Source organism: Tetranychus urticae, chromosome 3, assembly GCF_039701765.1.
Source record: "Tetranychus urticae isolate SD_2017Ah chromosome 3, NJAU_TeUrti_SD_1.0, whole genome shotgun sequence".
Taxonomy (NCBI): Eukaryota; Metazoa; Arthropoda; class Arachnida; order Trombidiformes; family Tetranychidae; genus Tetranychus; species Tetranychus urticae.
This window is the reverse complement of record NC_142960.1, coordinates 19,350,559-19,373,652: the sequence shown is the minus strand read 5'-3', so window position 1 is coordinate 19,373,652 and position 23,094 is coordinate 19,350,559. Positions and strand designations below refer to the sequence as shown.

The following is a 23,094-nucleotide window of genomic DNA, read 5'->3' as shown; positions in this document are numbered from 1 at the left end:
AATTTCATTAATAAATTAGCTCGAAACCATTGTTGCAATTAGAGTTGAATCTTTAGTAGAATCTTATTTTGGAACATTTCCATTTCAAAGATACAGATTCAAAGATGTAGTTCTTATGAACAAATTGTATGGACAAAGGGTTTGAAACAGCTATTCAGCTTTTTGTAGCGACTTTTTACTCTCGCGAAAGTTGATCAACTTTGTTTGAAAAGCCTGAGTTTGAAGTTGAAATTAATCAAAGCTCAAAATGCTTCAAAGTTCTAATGATTTGTCACTTTCTGTGCAAATTCTTAGTCTGTAATGAAGAACATTCATCGTTTGGAGAAAATGAATTTTTGCATTTTATTCTCATTGACTTGAGCTGAAATTTGGACAATTTCAAGTTGATTTGAAAAGAAACTTAGAGTCGATTGATTGCTTTTCCTTTGTCAAGTTAAAGTTGAAACTATTCTGACCAATATCAATGTTTTCCTCGAAATTTGTTTCCAAACTAATTTGCATTATTCTGTTCCTTTCAATGAAAAGTTATTCATTTCAATATTGACTGAAAGTAGCTTTAGTTGATTTTATGCGAATTACAATTTTCCTCTTTGATCGTAAAAAATTCAATCTGTTTTACCACCTTGCTTTCATGCTAATCAGGTCATTTATTTTGTCAAATGTACATCGCATTAAGCGAAAGATTGTCCATAATTCAATTGCTAGACCAAATCGAATGTCAAAAATTGGAAAAACTTGTAAACTTTATTTTCCCTTTTCAATCTATTCCATCTCATTTCACCTGATGATGTTGCTCGTTCACTGATATTGTAACACAAAAGAAACGCAAAAAGTGAACCAAACAAGGCGATCATTTTCATTCTCAAGTCGACATTATTCAAAAACTGTGATGAAAGTGATGCTTTTGATGTCATTGAATAATCCAAGTTAAAGTGTCGTAAAAGGACAGAAGAAGAAAAGATGAAATCTTGAAATTGGAAAATGTTGATAAAAGAATATTTCAAGATTCATTCTTTTAAGAATATTATGTTAACAAGAAGCACATTTCAATGGATTGCGAGTAAAACTTGATTAAAAGAGATACATTTATTGTTATTATCTTTTCTCCTTTCAACATTTTCTTGCGAATAAAATATTGCACAAAAGGTCCATTCACAATTTATATTCACAACAATTTACTCTAACAAGAACTTTTACTCCATGGGTTAACATTTCTCTGAAATTCTCATGATATTTATGCATGCAATTTTGTTGTTGCTACAAAATATTCAACAGTGAAAAGAAGAATCCGAATTTGAAAGAAAAGAGAAAAAAGTGAATTTCTTTTTATTCTCCATTCTATTCATAAAGAAACATTTTCACTCAACAAGACATGGAATTAATCTTATGGATAGTTATACATTCATACAACACATTATGTTCAACATTTAGTTTGACCAGTTTTGAGAAAAAAATTGTTCGAAACTTTTATCAATGTTAATGAAATGTTGAATTCAAGTTTTGTTCAAATTGATCAGCTTTTAATGAGACTTGGATATTTTTATAATTTTGACCTTTTTTCTTCTTCTCTTGCTATTCTTGTGCAGATATTGTTAAACAAGATGATGGTTTCATTGAAGGACCCAGTTTTGTTTCACTCCCTTCATTTACTTCCCTTTCTAATGGACAAATCGATTTTTACAATTCTACTGGATTAACGTTGAACTGCAAGGCCAATGGACTTCCCAGACCATCGATTAAGTGGATAAAAGGATCAACTTTATCAGCTTCATCAGCTTCATCATCAATAACATCGAGCTCCTTTAATCAGCCAAATGATTCATTTGTTGAGGTCAACAATGTTCCCGGATTGCGTTTCCTTCGCTCAGATGGATCACTTGTTTTCCAACCATTTCCAGCTAATCAGTTGCGGCAAGATGTTCACCTAACATCGTACCAATGCATTGCCTACAACAAAGTTGGCTCCATCATTTCACCCGAATTTCATATTAGAGCAAGTAAGAATATCAAACCTTCCAAATTAAACCTTTGCCTTTTCAAGAGTTAAACTGATGGAACATTTTCTAATTCAATTCAAGTATCAATGATTTAACTGCAAATTCATTGAGCATCCACTGCAAGTTTGCAAATTCATTGCTAAAAATAAGATCAGAAATTCAGTGGAATACTTGAACGAAAGATGACAGACGCATTTATGTTGAAGTGTAAAAGCAAATTGAGCTTAATTAGCATTCTTGCAGTTACATTTGCTAATTGTTAATTAGCAATGAAAACATTTATTATTAGATTAATCGTTGCAATCATCAACAGAATATTATTATTACGCAAATATAATATTTATAACCATGATGACGCCCTTCAATATACTCTTCATTAGCAGCATTGAGATCGGTTAATTCAAGCCTTGGGTGTGTTTAATACTTGATCAATTGAAGGTTTCCATCAATTGATCACTTTGATAACTTTTACTTTTGCGCCACTTGAATGTCAAACCGATCTCGACTTCCATTCAAGTCACATGCTTTTAATAACATAATAACCAAAATGAATGTGAATGGTAATAAAAATATAACATTTTTTGCTCATAACTTTGTTCCTTGTTTCTGGTCTTTTCCCTTTCAACTTGTCCCTTAAAGCAAAGTTAATCATCAAAATACATAAAGAGACTCATCACTTCAAGTTAATGTCCACAGTTATAAATGCATGTGCCGCTGACCTAAAATTATGATGACCAGTTCCAAGTCCAGCATTACATTTTCTCTTCTCACATTCTCTCATCATTATCTCTTCCAACCTCATCATCGTCATCATGTTCAACTTTATCCCAGGCTAAAGAGAAAAGTCATAAATCAGTTAACTTGAAGATACTTTTTGCTCTTTTATTGATAATAATGCGAACGAAAAGAGAATGTTATTTGACATTGGATGAGAAGAACGATGAAGAGAAGAAGAAGAAGAAAATTTCCACTCGGATTAAGGGGTGAACTGTAAATGTGATTAATTGACTTAAGACCAATCAACTCTTCTTCTTGCTCATCATCTTCAATTACATCTCAAGACTCTTTCACTTCATTTCATATCAACTATTATTTTGCTCCAATGTCTCTTCCCATTAACATTCCCAATATCCAAATATCAATAATTTGCGAATCAATCATTTCTCACTTTCCACCTTCCCAGTCAGACTTCACTCATCAAACCAAACATGAACCAAATTAACAACCTTAAAACACAAAACTCTATTCGAAGTGATTTCCGACAAAATTGCTTTTCATTAAAACTGTTAATTTTCTAGTTCTATTGCTATTGACAGCGAGCTTTAATTTACAATTAAACTTGACTTTTGCTTTCAATTTGATGTTGTCAATGAGTCTCAGAATGTTTTGGAGTTTTGTCAATCTTTCAAACTTTGTCTTTCATTTGTAGCAATACGAAACATTACCTCGAGGGATTGCTGCTCTTCAAGTCGCTATTTTAAACACTTTTTGTTTCTCTTTTTCACTATTCATGAATACATCCGACTGTATATTGCAATTTCAGACTATTTCAAGTGATATTCTGTTATGTGCAACTTTGTTTCACTTGTAAAAGTCTGGAAAAATGTTGCTTGTGGAAGAAGGCAAGAAAAGTTCATCAATATCAATTGAGTCCAGTAAAGTTGAATGCTCAACTTGACTAACCATTGCAAGTAGAGTTAAATAAATTATCACCAAATCGTAAAAACTTTTCTCGTTTTTCCTTTTCTTTATATTGACCAATTTTCCATCAATAAGTTCAATCAATCTGATCAAAACTTGCAGATGGTTAAAGTTTAATCCACTTGATTGACCTTCAACTAATTAGAATCGTCAAAACTATTTTTAGCAGAAAACCCAAAAACTCGAAATTCATTACAACCAACTGCAAGTCAACATCAAAGCTCATCATAAAGTAAACAAGCGATCCAAATTGTTTGAAACTTTCACTTCATCAGCTTAATGAAATCGAATCGAGACTTTTGCTAAAAAAACTTCAGAGTTCTTGACTCGAGAAAATGTCTCAAAAGCTAAATGCTATGAAAATTGAAGAGAAACTTATTTTAAGCATTGGAGTTGAACTTAAAAATAGCAAAACACTTCTGTAATTAATTTCAAATTAGTTTGAGTGTTCAATTGTTTCACTTTGTGTACAACAATAAGACTAATTTTTGCCTAAGGATGACAAGTTTAAGTAGCTAACTTAATTTAATTGTAATTCTGTCTTCTTGTTCAGCTTGATTCACCATTAAAGCATGTTCAACATGATGTTAATTGTAGATGCAAGTGAACAACATTCAACTCTTTCCTCCTTTCAACCGTTAATCAATCTTCAATTTCACTGCCATTTAGCTGCTCATCGGTTTAATCAGTCAAACCTTTTGTTTGAAACTTTAAACATTTAACCGTGAAAAGAGTGACGAATGACATTAACAACCTGAACAAGTTAACAGTTGAACTTGAAAAAATGGATTTCAAGCCGATTCCGTTGACGATTAATGATCATTAATTAAAACAACTGCAACAGTGAAACAGAAACTAAAGAATGTCTAGTTTTGAAGAAAAATACAATTAAGAGTTGAACTCGAGTAGTTGAACATGAACATTACCAGAAAATGAATCTTAATGAATGTCATTTATCTTAATCTAAATCATTCTCAGGACCTTTTGCTAAATAAATTGAAAATAATTATTTCATTTGAATGTTTTCTGGCAAACATTAGAACAAAAAGTTTAATATTTTCCTAGAAAATCATTTTTACTGTTGATTGTTGTTTCGGTAAAACAATTTACTTTTCATGTTCACAACAAAAGTGAATGGACAAGTTTTACGGTTGATAACTTTTCGGGAATTTTCACTCTTCTCTCGTTTACCTTGTTTCAGTTTTGTTGAGTTAAACAATCAAGGGAAAGATTGAAGTGAAGATGAAGAGGAAAAAACAGTTTTTTTCGCTTCTTCTTCTTCTTCTTCTTGCCTGCCTGCTTGCTGTTTACATAGTTTATTTACATTGGACTTTTTTTCCTTCTCGTCTCTCAGTTCACCTTTTATCATCATTCTGTCATATAAGTTGTTCATCTTCAATTTTTCTTTCCATCAAAGGAATTTGTGGCTTCATAGATATTTATGGTTTTGCCTTTGCAAGATTGATTACTTGTTATAAACTGCTTTCCTTCCCTGTTCACTCGATAGTCACCAGTCCATGTTTCATTGCACAGTTTTACATTATTAAAGTGACAATACAATTCTCGGCCAATTTATCAACATTCTTTCAACTCTATTGGTTATCAAGTTGAAAAATAAAACTTGATTGAAACTGTCTACTTACAAAATTGAGATTATTCCAAGATCTGCCGCTAATTTTGGGTTCTCAGGTAATTCATTCAAATGACTCAGGCAATTTGATTGAATTTAACGCATAAAAGTAGTCGAGACATTTTCTGATCAGTTTAGACAGTAAATTGAGATTCATTTTTTCCTTTTTTCGTCCAATTTGCATTTGATTAAAGACGATATTTTTAGAACCAAATAACTCGACATCTGTCTAACTATTAAAAATCGAATCATTAGTTTCTTATGCAGATGTCATGAATTTAAGTGGCTTTGATTTTCTTGAATTGCAAGGTCAGAATGCAAATGGTTAGCGAAAGTTAGTTTGGAAATGAAGCGACTTGGAAGTCCGAATTTCCATCTCATTGTTTAATGCCACGATTCAAGAACGCATTTTTCTCTGATGATGAGCGATTCTGTGCTTATGTTTCTCCATGCTAACTTTGAATCGTAATTCAAATTTTCTGCAGGAAACCTCAGCAGTGTTAAAATTTTCTAATTTTGCCGAAAAATTCTTCAATCAAGGTTGTGATTTACTCTTGATTGAAACACTGATTTGATTTCAGGAAAGCTTTTCGGTTTTTTATTATCACTGGCTATTCATTTTTATGATCCAAACATTTTTCCTTTCTTTTTGCAGTAATTTAATTTTAAAAGGCTTAGATTCATTGATAACATTGTCTAAAGCCATTGATATTTTTTATTTTGAAGAAAACTCTGACTCGAAATTCATTTGAGGTCATCTTTGAATACCATTTGAGAGCCAAAAGAAACAATCTTTTCTCGGAAATTCAAGCTTCTTATGTTATTTATATTCAGCGCGGAGTTTATGCATTCCCTGTCAATCCTTCAGAATTTGATAATAAATTTTGAAAATGAAAAGGGAAAAGGCGATAAAATTTGGATAAATTTTCTTGACTCTAGACTTTTCTGTCCAATTATTCAGGGGAAATGTTGCAGGACAAACTGAAAGTGAAAATTATTATGAAAATGAAATGAAAGAAATAAGAAAATGATAAAGAATAGCAATAATAAAAAGTAATAAGAATAATAATATGTATAGATATCATTATTTGGTAAGCATTGCGAATGGTTTTTCATAAGCAGCAGGAAAAAACTTTTCAAATTATAGTTGAGCTGAGAAAAGATGAAAGAGAAAAGTAAAGGTCAAAAGAGAAGAGGAAAAGAGAGGAAAAATGTTGACCAATTCGACGTTTCTTTTCATCTTATTATTCCATCTAATACATTATTCCATATTATTCTTATAATAATAATAATAATGACTAAGTAATCAATCGAGAAATAAAGTTGAGAGGTGACACAGAATCTCAATTGAGTATCAACAAAGGTTAACGAGAGTTGTGACCAATTCTGTCCTAGTTTCTCATCTCACATGATATCATATATTGTATTATTTTTTATCCTTCCATGAGTTGGTCAAACAAGTGTTGACCAGGCAGAAAAAAAGGATTGACTAAGAAAGATGAGCACCTTTCATGAGGAGAGAGCCAAGAAAAAACTTTACTCGAAAAACTTTTTTTTTCTTCTCACTCTTTTTACTCTAGTTGTGGTCTGAATATTAAGTGCCCCTTTATCATGGTTAATGTTTATCTCAATCTGATGTTGAAATTTGAAGGGGCAAAAGGCACAGTTCTAACAAGTCAATTTTTTTCGTTTGTTTGTAGCTTGATTTAAAATGAGCGGTAAAATTGTTGGGAAGCACAAAAATTTTCTCGCTTCTTTTCATCTTCTTTGTTCAAGATATTCCTCTTGTCATCAACTGGATTTCATGAGAATGATGGGATGGAAAACTGATGATAGACTATGTTTAGACTGAAGAAGAGGGTTCGTTGAGAGATGCCAAAATTTTTCAAATGTATTATTTACTCTTTCTGATCACGAAAATATACAAAAGTTTCTTGTTGATTGAGCAAAGATGAAAAATATTTTCACCTTTTTTCCTTTTTTCTCATTTCTCTTTATTGATTAATAGCTTTTTTCTCACTAAAGTTGAACATGAATTACTCATCATCATTTTCATCTCATTTACATCATCATTCCTTCAACATTTCAACACATTTTGACCATTTTCATCACTGTAATCAGGCTAAGCTTCATTATACCCTCAACCTAATAGAGTGACTCTTCTTGCATTAAAAATATCTATTGCCTGGCCAGAGACTGGAAAGTACGAGTTCACCGGCTAGATAAGTACGCTCATCACAACACTAGTCGGTGACTAGTCGGGCACTCAACACAAGGCCAACAAGGCAAACAAGGGCAAACAAGGGGTCACTCATCAAGAGGGAAAATATCCGATTGAAAACTGATTACTCACTGAACACTTAATTGTAACTTTTCCAATAATCATCATCATTGAGATCATTGAAGTCAGGCAGTCGATGTTGAATCTTGCAACCTAACAAAGTCACTCTTGCTGCATCAAAATTAGCTTCTTAAGAGGCTTCCATCTGCAAATTATTTTCATTCTCATTTTTTGCCTTTTCATAATCATTTCCATCAGCATCATATTCATACCATTTCTTCGTGTTCATCTGATGATTAAAATGAAAGTTGATCACTTTTCTCAGCGATTCTTTTGATCATCGCTCCAGCATTTAATCATTTACTTTTTTCTCCTTTAATCTTATTACTCAGAAAGTTTTTAAAACATTTCAAATGATTAATATTAATGGTATAAAGAGTGTGATTTAGTTGATCAAGAAAAAGTAAGATAAAGAATAACAAAATGGAAAGTTCCAAATTAGCAATTCACTTTTCAATATTTTCCAGTCTAAAATTACACTTTACTCTTGGCGTAAAAAAAAGTTGTTACATGAGAAGTGATAAACCAGGGAAAAAGTATTAAGATAACAAAGTGTATTCCAAGTAATTTCAATTCATGTTTATTCATGATGATGAGAAACTATTAGGAAAAGGAGAGAAGAAGAAAAAAAACAAATCAAACCAAGTATCAAATGAGTAACATTCAATTTCATGTTAATTCAATTTTACATTTTTCACTCTCATCTTGTTATCATCATTTCAAGTACATGAACATGAAAAGACCTTAAAGGTATTTACATTTGATCACATTTGATGCTTCAATTATTTTCCTACTTTTCCACCTTCTTTCGATTCATTCATTTCTTCAATTTTCATCTTTAACTTTTACCATGAAATCAGCTAAAGGAAAATGTTGCAATCCAATTCTTTATCAAAGTTAATGACCGCAAGTGTGAAAAGTCTTGAACAATTTGATTAACAATGAATCTCTAATCAGCGAAACAAAAAGGTAAATTCAATTATTCATTTTCAATACTTTTCCATGAACACACATTTTCTGTTCCTTTTCATGTCTAATTATTCAAACGACTTTCCAACTTATTTCAGAATAATTTGATTAATCAAAATGTCTAATGAAAGGTAATCAAAAGGGAAAAGAAAATTTTCATGAAATTCATTCTAACAACTGTTCTTTTCAATTTTGACACCGAATGTTTGACACTGAGAATTTCAAGTTTTCTAAATTTTGAAAAAAATTCTATTCGATTCTGAATCTATTTAACCTTTGGAATGAAGTCATGATAGGATCAAATGGATGTTGACCTTTGTATGGAATCATTGGTCATGAAATTATCGGTGCTTCTCATGTTACTCGAGTTATTATCTAAAGATTATCATGAAAGTTGATGGAAGAAAAAAGTTTGACAAAGAAAATCATTTTTCACTTAAAACTCGACAACATTTTTCGTTTCAATTACAAATGTTTGTGGAATAAAAAAGGTTGAATATTTTCTTTTTTTCCATGAAACATGAAAATGCTGAGAAGGAAAAGGGTTGGACTCTAATGAACATGGAATAATAATTTTTATCATGTGCATATTTACCTATTCAAAGGATTCTGTTGAAGAAGAAAGAAAAGTGTGCAAAATCTGGAAAAGCCAATTAGAATCAATTGCAAGAGTGAAAAAAAGGTTGAAACGAGAAGAGAAAAAAGTTTGAATTGAAAAAGTTCTGAATGGAGAAAAAAAAAGATTTTTTCCTTTTCCTCTTCAACATTTTTAATCTTAATGACCAACTTGGAAGGAAAAATGTTTTCCAAGCTTATGAAGCTTCTATGGAAATATTTTTTCTCTTTTCATTACATTTTCTTTTTACAAGAAAGAATCATGAAAGAAGCTTGCAATTTTTTCTCTTCAACATTCATGATAATATGATACGGTAATAATTGGCTGTTGAAAGATCATACTTTTGAACCGGAATAAGAAGCTAAAAATCTAAAAAAAGGAAATGCAAAGAAGAGAAAAGATGAAAGACGATTCTGATGAGACTGAGACTGATGAAGCTCATCATGAAAATGATGAAGTGATGAACATTTTTTTCTGTTGCTCTTCTCTAATAAACTTGAGCTCGCTTCATTGATATTTCATAAGTAGTTTAAGCACAAGTTTCCTCAAGATGAACACAAACAAGATTGTTGTTACACGCAATCAAGGCATAAGAAGAAGAAGAAGAAGAAAAACTGAATCAGTGTTACCATGTTTTTATCTCTTCTTTTACGGATTATTATTTCATCTTGTTTCAACTTTCCACTCCCAGCTATGCAATATTATCATGGGAAGAAGAGAGCAAAAAGACTCACGCAATTCCCTTTAACATGTTGGCCTTTACAGTTTTACTTTTAATAGTTTATAAAAGTATTAACTGCGTTATCAACACAACTTCAGTTTCACCTTAAATCTTAATCTTCATCCTAAACTGCCTGTTGAATGGGATGGCAAGGAAAGGATGAATAATGCTGAAAATTGAATAGAAGAAGAAAATGGTAGAAAAAAAATTTTCTTCTCTTCATTATTAGCTTTTACCTTTTTTAATCTCAACATGAAACAAGAAAATGATTAGGGAAAAAAGGTACATTCAAGGTAAAGAATGAAAATTAAAGATTAAAAAGTTTTGCAATTATTATCAATTTGCTTTACAGGGAGTGAATGTGCATAGATAACAAGGTTTATTAGCGTAAATTGTTATGCTAATAGTTTGACTAAAGATTTCAATTTGAAGATTAACAACGTTTTTGGTGAAATATTTTGCAGCAAAAAGTGATGAGATCATTTCAGGCAATTCTCAATCAGGATTATTCATAAAAGTTTCAAATTCTGTTTTTGATATTCTAATTCTGTGAAAATCTTTTAGAAAATCAGTTTTTCGCTAAATAGGCTCAGTTTCATGCCACAATTTTACAGAAATTTTCATGACATTCCAGGTGTAAGGAAACGATTTCAATCTTTTTCTGTAACTTCATCGTCAGAACTTTATTGGGGAATGTAAAAAATTAGAAAATCGGAAAAATTCGAAAGTCAAAAGTTCTAAAGAGATTGTTCGAAAATTTTATTCTTTATTCAGGACGTTTGCGCTTCTCAGCGAAAATACAGTTTGTTAAGATATTTCTCAGAATATTTAGCTAACGGCTTTTCCTTGAAAATTTCATGTTCTTTATCTACAGTTTTCTGTTCGATATGAACTGACAAAAGTTGACTTGAAAATTGTGGAAAATATAATGGAATATTCTTTGAGGAAAAAAGTTCTATCGTTTCCATCAATTTTCTATTCCACCAGATTTGCTTTTCGAGGATAAAATGCTAACCACAGGTAGATTGATAATCATGTAAAAGTTTGATTTAACATCATGTAATTTATGTATCAATTTGAAATGGTTCAATATTCTTATCATTTTTTTCCTTCCAATCTTGTGATTTTCACTCATTTCTCTGTTCCCTGTTCAGCTATTTATCTGCATTTCCATCTTCATTTTCATCTGCACTTTCCTCCTTTCCACCATTATCTTGTTATTCAACAGACTTTTCCATTTGGTAACAATGATAATATTTGGTTTTATCAATGATAACATTTGCTTGGAGTGAAAAATTTTCCTTCCCTTTGAAGAGGCAAAGAATAAAAGCTTAAAAAGTTTACCATATTTAAATAATGAACCAATTCAGTGTGTCAATCTCTCAAGGGAAGCATCTTTAGTTTGATACATTTGAATGGTAAAAATAGATTTCCATTTGTTCATGATAAAACAAAAGACAATGAAACTCATAAAAAGAAACTCATCATTACAAGAAACTCTGAAAAGTTGAACAAATTTGAAAAAATTATTTTCTCCATTTCCAATCAAATGGACAAAACTTTTTCGTCGATTTAATTAATTTGTGAAAAGTGAACAAAAAAATGATGAGTAAATGCATGATCATCGATCCAATCGAATGAATTCTCAGATTCCCAGTCAGATGGAAAGTAATATTGCACGCATCAATATTCTGGTTTCATGGATTATTATCTCAATGTTTGTTGAATGTTTCCATTCAATTCCCATTTGATTAGGAAATTGTTTGAATAATAAGTAAACATCAATTATCATTTGATTTTTGTTTTTATAGAGAAAAAAAACTTTCCATTTTCCAAAATTTATTCTTTTCTTTTTAAAGTGTTCAAAATTTTCCATGAAAAAGCATTACATTGTTCATGCTTTCATTTGGCGATTCGGTTTTCAATTTTAATGAATAGTTGATTAGCGATGAGATGAAATAACCATTTATTGACGATTCAAGGTTCATCATTTTGCTGGTTTGGATGCCATTAAAGGAACAAAGAAAAGATTAAATTGTCATCATAAATCTCAATAATTACTCAACTTTTCATGATTAACATGGGAATTGTTGGTTTTTCCTTCAATCAACTTGGTCAAGTTAATCGAGCCACAATCATCAGTTATTCTCGTCTAATTAAACTAACAGTAATCACTTTGAACCATTAAAAGTGGGAATCAATGAAAAATGAAAATGGTTCTGCCTCTTGATTTCAGGTAAAAATCAAATTCTCCTTTGAATTATTGAAACAGTAAAGTCAACTTTTCCTCAATCAGATTCAAGTAAAGGAATGATAATGATGATGATGATGATGGTAAACAAAAGAATGGCAAATGATTGAAGTAATGGGAAGGAAGAAAAAGATAAGTGTAAAGGAAGAAGAGAGAAGATGATTAGTAGAGGTTGTTTAGGGAATCAGGAATGATGTTGTTGATGACCATTAGTTTGGTTAATTCAATCCATTTGACCGATATACGATAGTTTCGACCTACTCAGTTGTTCAACTTGAACACACAGAATAATATTCCCTTGGGTTGATCGAGTGAAGAAGAAGAAGAAAGTAAAAGAAAATTCTTTGACCAGGAAAACTTGTTCAATGGCTTTGGTACACGTATGATTATTTAGTTACTTTTATCCTTCTTTTTAACATCATCATTATCATCATCATCATCAACATCAACATTAACCCAAACATTATTGTCAAATGGTTGAAACTGTTGAACGAAAATTGAGAAAAAAAATTTTCTCTCCTTTGCCTTCTAATTGCAATTTTTGCTGCTCTATTCAATTATATTCATTGGGAAAACAAAAATGTTTCATCTTTAATTAAATTACTTTTTCAGTTTCTTTTCTTTTTCCATTGAATTGCTCAGAATTTATCACTTAAGTGTTGCCATGATGATGATTGAAGCCAATTGAGATGAATAAACGTTTATTTAAAGTTGAAACTGAAACTGCAATTTTGATAAATTGTACTCGATTGATTTTCAATTTGAAAAATTGTGATCTTTTTGCTTGTTCTGTTTATCAACTTTGTGGTTGTTTCAACAATTGTTTTTACTCTCGTCATGATTAAGGTTAAGCTCATGGATAATGGAACTGATTTCAACTGATGATTGTCAGGGTGAACATTCAATAGGTGGTAATTCATGGAGGTTTAAAAAACTCTTCAACTTGAGCTTTGTTTTTTTCAGTTTTTATTTTTTCTCTACTTTTCTGTTCAACTCTCTTTTCACTTGGCTAATGTTACAATTTGAAAAGGATAAACTTAAATGTTTATTTTTATGCTCGCTGTTTTTTTTCCTGTTATCTTGTACTTTTATCTGTTTTACCTGATACTCAATATATACGGGTATTAACATGATCATCATTCTGAACATCTTTAGTTTAAGGTAAACAACAAATTCTTTTCTCCATCTTGCTGAGTGTTTACTTTGACAGTCCAAGTAACTTGCAACTCTTTTCACCTGAAACATTTTCGTGTTCCTTCATGTGTACAGCCAGGTGAAATAATAGTTTCCTAAGAAATAGTTGCAATGAACATAATAGGAATTTTAAGATTTCTTTATTAGCTCAATCATCACAAAGACTTGCGATATGAATTCAATGTTTTTTAATATGTGAAGCGATTTTCGGCAGATTTGATTCTTACCTATTCTATGAAGATTTATGAAGATCAAAGGCCATGGAATTCCCAAAAGATCATTTTTACAAATCAAATGAAACTCTATCTTGTAACCATATCGCACCATTTAAATACGCTTAATGGATGAAACCTGTAAGATGATTGTTGAATGTAAACAAGATTAATAACATTAATCACGGATTAAGATGATATTAGTCAATCTGTTTTCAACATTGTGGGTTCATTTATCTTTTATACAGCTTTTCATAATGCTCAACCCTTAATCCTCTGTAAATCATGATAAAAACAGAAACAGCAAGGTTTGACCAAAAAAAATTGGTCCCTCTAATCCTTACATAAACACTGTATTTAATTGTAAAAGGAGCATGAAAAGTAACTGAACAAACCAACTGACCTTTTACACTTTTCTCATTAGCATTGCCATGTTTTTACCCTGAGAACACACACAATATCTATCAAAATAATATCCAAAAATGAAACATGAAACACCATCAACATTTTGACCAGCAAATGTAAAGGCAAAAAGCTTATTAATATAAATTAAACTCTTGAATCTGTTTAACACTTTTTCCCATTTTCACCTTCACCATTGTTAACCAAATGTTTCATCAATATTGATTAACTTTGAAACCCTTCAAAAGTTATCATTACATTTACATTAGCAAATTGGTCAGTGTTGAAGGAAATTGGATTGGAAAAGGAAAGCAAAGGAACAAAAAGAATTGATTGAGAAAAGAACAGAAAAAATGTTCAAAAATCAAAACTAATAATGAAATTAAATGAAAATGCTTTTAACAATCAGCTAAACAAGATTGAACAAAAGCCAAGTTTACCCTTAAAGCTAATCACATTAACAGTAATAATTTATATTTTTGCAACTTTAATCAAACATTAATAAGGTTTGGCATTAATTTGTTTAAACTTTTCAACATTTTCCACTTTTCCATGAAATTTTTTTTCTCAGCTAATGACAATGCTCAAGGCTCATGATTATGAAGAAGCGAAAGATTTTCATGGAAAAATTTCAACATCAATTTTTGATAAACTATTCAAATTGATGGATAAAAGTTGAAATGATTATCCATTGAATTGGATTATAAAGCGATTGGAAAGTTTCATCAGTTGCTCTTGTTGTAGCATCTATTCGGTGATTCGAGAGATTTTTAACATTTTTCTTCTTCTTCTTACAGTTATCAAGGAAAATTATTCAATACAAAGTTCAGATGAATTTGTTTCTCTTGGCAATGCTGGACTCATTCCGTGTACTGTTCCTCCCATGGTTAAGGATTTTGTTAAAGTTATTCATTGGCAACGAAGTGATGGATTGATTATCGCAGGAAATAATCTTGCCTCATCAGGTAATCACTTTTAGACAAACTTGGAAATCAATCAATTCCATTAATCCAAATGAATCCATCAACCTTTCTCATTGAATTTCCGTTTTCACTTTTCGGAATTATATTCATTTTCGCAATTTTTTTTCTCCTTTTGCTATTCTTTTCGTAAAAAAAGAAAAGTTTTTTTTTACTCTTTGGTTCTTCTTCATGTGAAGTTGAATAAAAAAGAATCATGAAAGCAAATCATTTTTGAGGCTTTGACTAACTCAGATGAACAATTTTCTGAGCTTTTTGACTTTCTGAACATCTTGTCCACAAGATTGTCAACATTTTTCTGCTCTGGTCTGCTATGATGGATATGAAAGTCAGGAGAAGGCAAAGAGTAAGATCATCATCGTAATGAGGATAAAGAGGGCAAAAAAGGGAATAAGAAGAGAAGAAGAAGAAAAAAGTGGAAAATATTAGTTGTTTTTGTTGTTGTTGAAAAGCTACTTACAAAGTCATGATGGCTTATAACTGAACAGATCAGCTTACAAGTATCATTCAACATTGAAATACGAGTTCTTTTTTTGCCACTTTTTCCTCTCGTTATTTCACAGCATTTTTTGCTGCATTTCGTGATGGATGATGATATCAACAACAATCTTTTATAAATCAACTTGAAGAGTGTGCAAAAACGATTTGAAAATGAGCATGAAAAGAGTCGACGAAATGATTAGCGAAATAAAAGTTGAACTAAAAGTTTACAATCTTATTGTTCCAATCAACTTTACTGTTCAGTCTACTTCAACCATTCAAAATGATCATCAAGCTAAACGAATGTTAAACGCAATCTTGACATTGAAGTCGAAAAGTTTAAAAGTTTTTTCGAAAAAGATTCAAATTCTTTTGAGAAATACGAATTTGAAACCTTTCTATTTGACTTTCTATATCAAGTTCGAGATCTTTTGCTTGATTTTTCCATGTTCATGAATATTCAAAGTTTTTTTTCTTTCGAAAACATTCAGTTCGTCATTCTCAAGTTTTGAGATAGATTAAGGCTTTTGAAGTGACGATTTGATTCGGTTTTAGATTTGAATTTTTTAGGATTTCCTTTTATTAGCTTTTGGTTTAATCAATTTTCATTGACCAGCTTAGTCAACGAAATGACTATCATAAGATGGACGGAAAATGCTTTTCTCGTTAGAATTGAATTTGCGTTACTTTTGCTCTAATTATTTCATTTTTTCTCCTTTTCTTCATTCCATTGGTGAGATGAACGAGTCATTGTGAAGGTTTTAATGTTCCTATGACTTGATAAGCTACTAGAAAATAATCAATCATATCAACCTAGACTTGAACATTTAATCTCGTCACTTTTTTTCTGTTTCCCACTTTTCACTTCATTTTCCTTTTCTTCTTCCAACTCTTTCTCCTTTACTTTTCTTTCCATTCCTGAAGTTTGCTCATAAACCCCTGAAACTCTTATTCATAACCAACTCGTTCACTCGACAAGATGACAATTTACACCAAAATAATCTTAAACAGAATAATAAGGTTAAGAAGGAAAAAGGAAAAGAAAGCTCGAAAAAAAACTTCTTATCAAGTTAAGTGCAAAATAACAACTTTGAATATTGATGAACATTGATAGTTGGCTATATCCAGAAAAGCCATAAGACGATAAAAATACAATCACAATCAGCATGAAAAATTCCCAGAAAAATTAAGAAATCAAGAAATTCTACGAAAGAATTTTTCAGAAAAAATCTCAACAATCATTTTCTTCCAAAGCAATCATCAACTAATCATGATCAACTCATGAAACAAAAAGTCCATGAAAATGAACTTTTCAGAAATGTTTGCGTTTGTAATTGAAAACTTGTTCAACGAAAAGAACTTGAAATTTTTCAATTTTTTCCACTTTTCTCTCAATAATGTTGAGCACAAGATGATCATGATAAAGATGATAATTGATTGAATAAAGCATTTGAAGTCACTTGAATTTTCCTGTTCTTTTCGCATCATAAGAGCATCAAGAGAATGATGATGAGCATGATGCAGAGTCACATGTAAATCACAGTTGAAAGAATTGAGAAGGTAAAGAATTATCTAAAAGAATAAAATGCTCTGGAAAATGTTGATTTCAACTTATGTTTTCTTCCTTTACCCTCATCATGGAAGATAAAGTGTTTACCATTTGTATCTTTTTCCTCTTCACTTTCCATCTTCATCTTGTTCTTACTTTTTTACTTTTTTTTCTTCTCTTTTTTCCTTCTTTTCTGTATCAATTGGTTATTCGATTATACAAAAATATAAATATTTTTTCACTCTCTTGTTGTTGCTCTCTGCTATTACCAATGTTTTGTGTTTTTTTTATCTTATCGTTTTGACTTGAGTTGGTGGTAAGACATTAAGACTTAAGTAACGAAATCCATCAGCAAAAACTTTCAATTTCTTACCTCAATTTAAGTTAAACTGTTAACCATTAAAATTGACTTTGCTCATTCACTTACTTTTCCTGCTCTTTTGTCAGCTTCTTTTTTCTTCGTACTTTTTGTTTTCTCGTCGCAAGCTTTATCCTTTTACTCTTTAGTTTACAATCATTTCTTGTTTTGTTTGCCTGTCAACTCATTTGCTGTATATCATATTGTTTTGCGAGATATTTTGTTGATTTTTTTTCTCTTCTTTTCCTTCTTTTGTTGGTTTCTTTTGCTCAATCTTTTAGTGTTTTCTTGATATCATCTTAATCTATCCATTTTCATCTTTTACGTTTTCACTTTTCCATCTTTCTCTTTTATCCAACAGAATCAATGTTTCTTCTTGATGATGGATCACTTTTTTTCGATAAAGTTTCACTGGATCATACTCGATGGAAATATCGATGTACAGTTAAAAATAGACTGACTGGTGAACAGATAAATAGTTTAACATGGTCTAAACTCATTATCACTGGTAAGTTTCAATTGCGATCAGACAAATATTTTAATCTTACAGTTGAAACATTTGCAAAACGGATCCATAAAAGTTTGAAATCTCTAGAGTTGCATCTTGCGCCGGTTGACTTAACGTGCTATTGATGACAGCTATCAGTTGAATAAGTTTGATATCTTATCAAGATAGTTTAGTAAAAATATGCTATCGAATAGTTGGTTCCTGAATTTTGCAAAAATTTTTAAAACTGATTTTACAATCAAATATTTACAAACCGATTTTTTACTTAAAACTTCACGCGGCAAAAATAGTCAGAATCAAAGTAAATCCGAATAAATTTTGATGTAACTAAAATTCACTTTTCGTTATCCTAAAATGAGTTTCTTGCTCATTCTATTTTCACTCCCAGTTGCACTCCCAGTCTCACTCAACTCACTTTCACTCCTGATCTCTTTTTTTACTCCCAGTCTCAACTATTTTCTCACTTCCAACTTCACTCCCAGTTTCACCCCCAATTTTCTAGAACTCACTTTTACTCCCTCTATTTCACTCCCAGATCTCACTTATATTTTTATTCCCTGATCTATTCCCTGACTTATTCCTCAATTCACTCCCTTAATTACTCCCTGTATTCATTTCCTAACTCATTCCCATGTCAACTGTGTCTCACTTATTGCACTCCCAATCCTCTTTCTCACTCCCTGTCTTACTCCTAATGAATGAATAAAATCTAATAACTTATAATTTTCATGGCGATGGTTAAATGAAGAGTAAATGTTGACCGGAAATAATCTTGACTGAATTCTCATTGTAGGTTTATTAAGAGAGAGGGAAATAGATTGAGAATAAATAATAGTTGTAATAATAATGGTAATAATAAATAATGCTGATGGTAATAATGAGGCGAGAAACACGAAAAAGGGTGACAAGTTATCATCTTTCAATTGTTCAACGATAATAATGAAAGCCAAATGATTGAAACTGTGTGTCCATTGAGTTTATCAAGTTCGAGTGTTGAAAGAGGTGGTGATGTTCAACTTCCGTTTCATTTGTTCAACCGCTCGTCACTTTCAACAGTAAACTTTTAAAGTTATCATTCACAATTCTGGTCATTATCTAATGGATAACTGATAACACGAACAAAAGTGTAACCAAGTTTCCTCTCTTTTTCCTGATACTTTGGACCAAGAAAAAAAAGTGATGAAAATAAAGATGGCAAAGTACAAAGTGACAAATAAAAGATGAAGATAAGGATGAGAAGGATGTAAAAGTAAAATATCGAGGACAATAAAAGGCATAAAGGACAAGATATTATTGCTGAAGAGTTGAACGAAAATGTTGAGTATAAAAAAATAAGAGGGAAAAGGTTCAATTATTAGAAGGAAAAAAAGATAAAATTCCGTGAATTTTTGCTTCTCAACTTTTAGCTCTCAATAAGAAGTGGAAAAAAGTGGGAATCCATCTGAGCTCAGTTTTTGGAGGGAAAGGATAGCATTTCTTGATGGCGAACTGCAATGATCATGAGGATGAAAATGATGAGGATGTTAAGTTGAGCAACACCCATATGAAATAAACAAGGATGAATAAGGTCGTTAGAAGGGAAAAGCATCTTGAAATGTTTCTGGTATGATGATGATGAGGAGAAAAAAAAGTAGAAGTAAAATCATCTTGCAGGGAATGTATATTATATAGAATTCTGTATTCTTGACATATTTTGAGAAACTTTATTTTTCTATCAAAAGATATCATTCATTCCATCTTCCATTTCTATCCTTTTTTCAGCCTGTTTTTTTTCTTCTTTTCTCTCATTCTTTTCTTGTTTCTTCTTCCAGATGCATTTCTTTCATTGCTAACACTTAGCATCTTCATTGAGCATCGTAAATGCTGGGAATGAGTGTTAACAAATAACTCTTCCAATAACATCTTTTTCCCTTTTCTTTTCACTTTTTCCTTCAACTCTTTTCCTTTCCTTATCGCCATCATTCCATTTCATTCTCTTAATCATTATCAATGGTATTCACTAATCTACAGATCTACAAATCATTGACAAATATCTCGTAAATCAAGATGTTAATGAATATTGAAAGACGAGCACAATCAAATGTACAACTCATTGAACAAGAATGAAATTCAAACCCATTGACTAGTTTAAAAATATTGAATTTCATTCCGAATACACAATTTTAAAAATCGATTTTATGAGATCGAGTTAACGAGGGAAGTGTCATAGGTGTCTCGATAATTTTCAATCAAGACCATATTCATTCGATAGAGGACAAAAAATTATGCATAGGGTAACGTCTCCCGTTTCGGAAACTTTCGAATCGTAAGTGGATTGCGATTAATCGGTTGCCACTTTGAATGCTATTCTCGATCTTCACTTACTTTTGGTTACATAGCCGTGAATCGATTTGATATCGGGTTGATTATAGAATCGATTAAGGATCGATTCTTCTGCAATATTTCAAATAAATAATCGATTGCTAACGTTTAAGCGACTAATCGGTGAATGACTCTTTCAATGACTGTGATGGCTAAATGTGAACTGTACTGAGCTTGAGCTAATCTTTGATGAGGTATCGAGATATTTTTATGAATTTTTCAACGTTCAGTGTAGATATTTCAAAGTAAGTAACTGGCATTTGAACCAATTTTGATAATTGTCATTAATATTTGGGTAAACATTACACGATTACAGGGAATCAGAAGAAACTGCTCAAGATAAATACTTTTTTTGACATTATCTTATTTATTATAATTAATGTATCATCATTATTAACATTATTGTTATTAAATCCACATGAACAGTTGGTGAAATAAGTTCATTACAATAGGATATTAATGTTACAAAATATTAACACTTTTATTCTGATAAACAATAAAAGTTGATAAAGTTAATATCGTTTGCGGTATCCAATGGATTTTTACGTTCATCATCTGAACTGAGAAGGGAAAAAAGCCAAAACGAAATTTATTAATAAAAGAGGAAAAAATACATTTCTTTCTCATTACAACAGTTCTCATAATTTAATATAGCTTATATCACTGTTAACTATTCCAATGGTTAACCAATGATAATCAAAGGAGAGAAAAGCGTGAGAAAAAAATATCGATACAAAAATCAATCATTTTCATCCAACGATGCTAGAAAATTTATCCAACTAATAACTTGTTGATAGCAATTCAACTTGGCAACATCTGAAACACTTTAATGACTAAACAAAGGCAATAATCAACAGAAAAAAATAGATTATCATTTTCAATGAACATTGGGAGTGAAAAGTTTAGAGTTGAAATATCATTAGAGCTTGCAGAATAATAATGTTGCTAATAATGATTTATGAAAATTCATTGCACTTTTCATGGAGAAAAGAAGGAAAAATCAAAGATAATTGATCATTGATTTGGAAATAATTGCTACAAGAAATAAGTCTCACAATTCTGGTGCATTTTTTATCTCCTTTACTCCATTGAAAGGTGATTTTACCTTTTTTTTGCCGTTCTCATATCTTGATGCAGGTTTCAATGACTTTACTCATCTCATCATCTCCATGTGTACATTATTTGAATACAACATTATTATTATCATTATTAGATAATGTTATCTATTATTATCTATCTGAATAGACAGAGCATCGAGATAGATAAGATGTGAAGGGAAGCAAAAAATCGGATAAGATAAATATACTTGAGTGAATGTAAATGTATTATCATCATGAATTGATTGGGCTTTGAAAAGAGCTTTTCTGTTATCATAGATAAGGTTTCAGCTTTTACCTTAACCAATATTTAAGTTTAGTTATAGTGAACCATTTATATCTCTATATATATCTTTAGTTAGTTATACATTTCAAATGATAGGCAATTGTTTGGGAGGGAAAACTAGGGAATGATAAAAGATGAGATTCTGAAGGGATGCAAATAAATTTTCCTATCAACAGTAATGCATACCTTTTCATCATTTCACATTCATGCTTATCATTATCTTGCCATTGCTCTTTAAATAATTTGTTTGATATTAATTTATCCATTGATGGTGCAAAGAGTAAATGTTCATTCACTCAAATCTGAATAACAATGGAAAAGGTTCAACATGAATAAAAACTGTTGAAATATTTACTACCATTCAACTATCACATCAAGAAAATTTCGTTGGAAATTTTTCTCTTTTTCGCCGTTCTAAATGTTCTGATTTAAATGGACAAAGGTTGGCCAATGGCGATGGATAAGTACTGAGTGTTTTTATCCTTGATGGTCGTTAACCTTTGAACCAGAGGTCCAATCTTTATGATATTCAGTCAGCAGAATTCCCAAAATTGAAGAACCATAAATCCAGAGTCTCAAGGACATTCAGTTATTTGATCTCTAATTGACTTTTGAATGTCGTTTTCTGAAAGTGAACTTTTTCAGATCGGTTGATGTTTGTTACATATTGATAACTTATGCCGTTGTGAAGATGAACAAATTTTCACGAAAAGCATTCATTAACTGAACGGTACATAGAGACTCATATCTTTTTACCAACATGATATAATATAATTGTGACAAGAAATTTTTGAATAATTGAATAATTCATTTGAATAGGATTTAAGTTTTGAAACTGGTTTAGCTTGAGTTTCATTTGAAGCTTTCTTGATTGATCATTTTTTGTTGTCATTTTCCTCTCACAGATTCAACCATGAAATCTGCTCCAAGAATGATTGGTTCACTTAAAGATTTGTGGATTAACATGGATCAGGATGTAACTGTTGGCTGTTTAGCTTCAGCTGATCCAGTTCCAGTTTATTATTGGTTTCGTGAAGGACCGCGAAATTCAATCAATTTGCTCAAACATTCCCAATCACCGTCAGTTTCATCGAGTTCATCTTCTTCCCAATTGACTCTCCAATCACATGGACCAATTTTATTTTTACGTTCAGTTCAAATTCAAGATTCAGGAGTCTACGTTTGCCTGGTAAACAACAGTCTTGGCCAAGATCGCCTTCGGTTTAAACTAAATGTTATTGGTAAGTCAAACCCAAACTCTGAAAAAAGAGAACAGAAAAATTATAATAGATTGTAGTAAATTTTCAAAAAGCTTTGGATAAAAAGTGAAATTAGAATCAATTTAAACAATTGTTTTACTATTAAAACAGTGCAAATGACGTCTAATTTAGTTGAAACATGCTTTTGAAAGCCAAATGAACAAAAATTAATTTGCTCAACA

General features: G+C 31.0%; 1 protein-coding gene across 2 annotated transcripts in view; it reads left to right on the top strand.

Moving 5' to 3' along the window:
• The window catches only part of LOC107363224 (cell adhesion molecule Dscam1-like), a 46,121-nt gene that overhangs the window by 12,010 nt on the left and 11,017 nt on the right, over positions 1-23,094 (top strand). For both annotated transcript variants that reach the window (XR_016199632.1, XM_015930421.3), the window contains exons 2-5: positions 1,587-1,997; positions 14,832-14,999; positions 17,763-17,909; positions 22,559-22,894. Coding sequence is in view for 1 of the 2 variants with exons in the window: in XM_015930421.3 (XP_015785907.2) it covers positions 1,587-1,997; positions 14,832-14,999; positions 17,763-17,909; positions 22,559-22,894 (1,062 nt within the window). In the remaining variant the exon portion in view is untranslated. The remainder of the gene's footprint in view (positions 1-1,586; positions 1,998-14,831; positions 15,000-17,762; positions 17,910-22,558; positions 22,895-23,094) is intronic.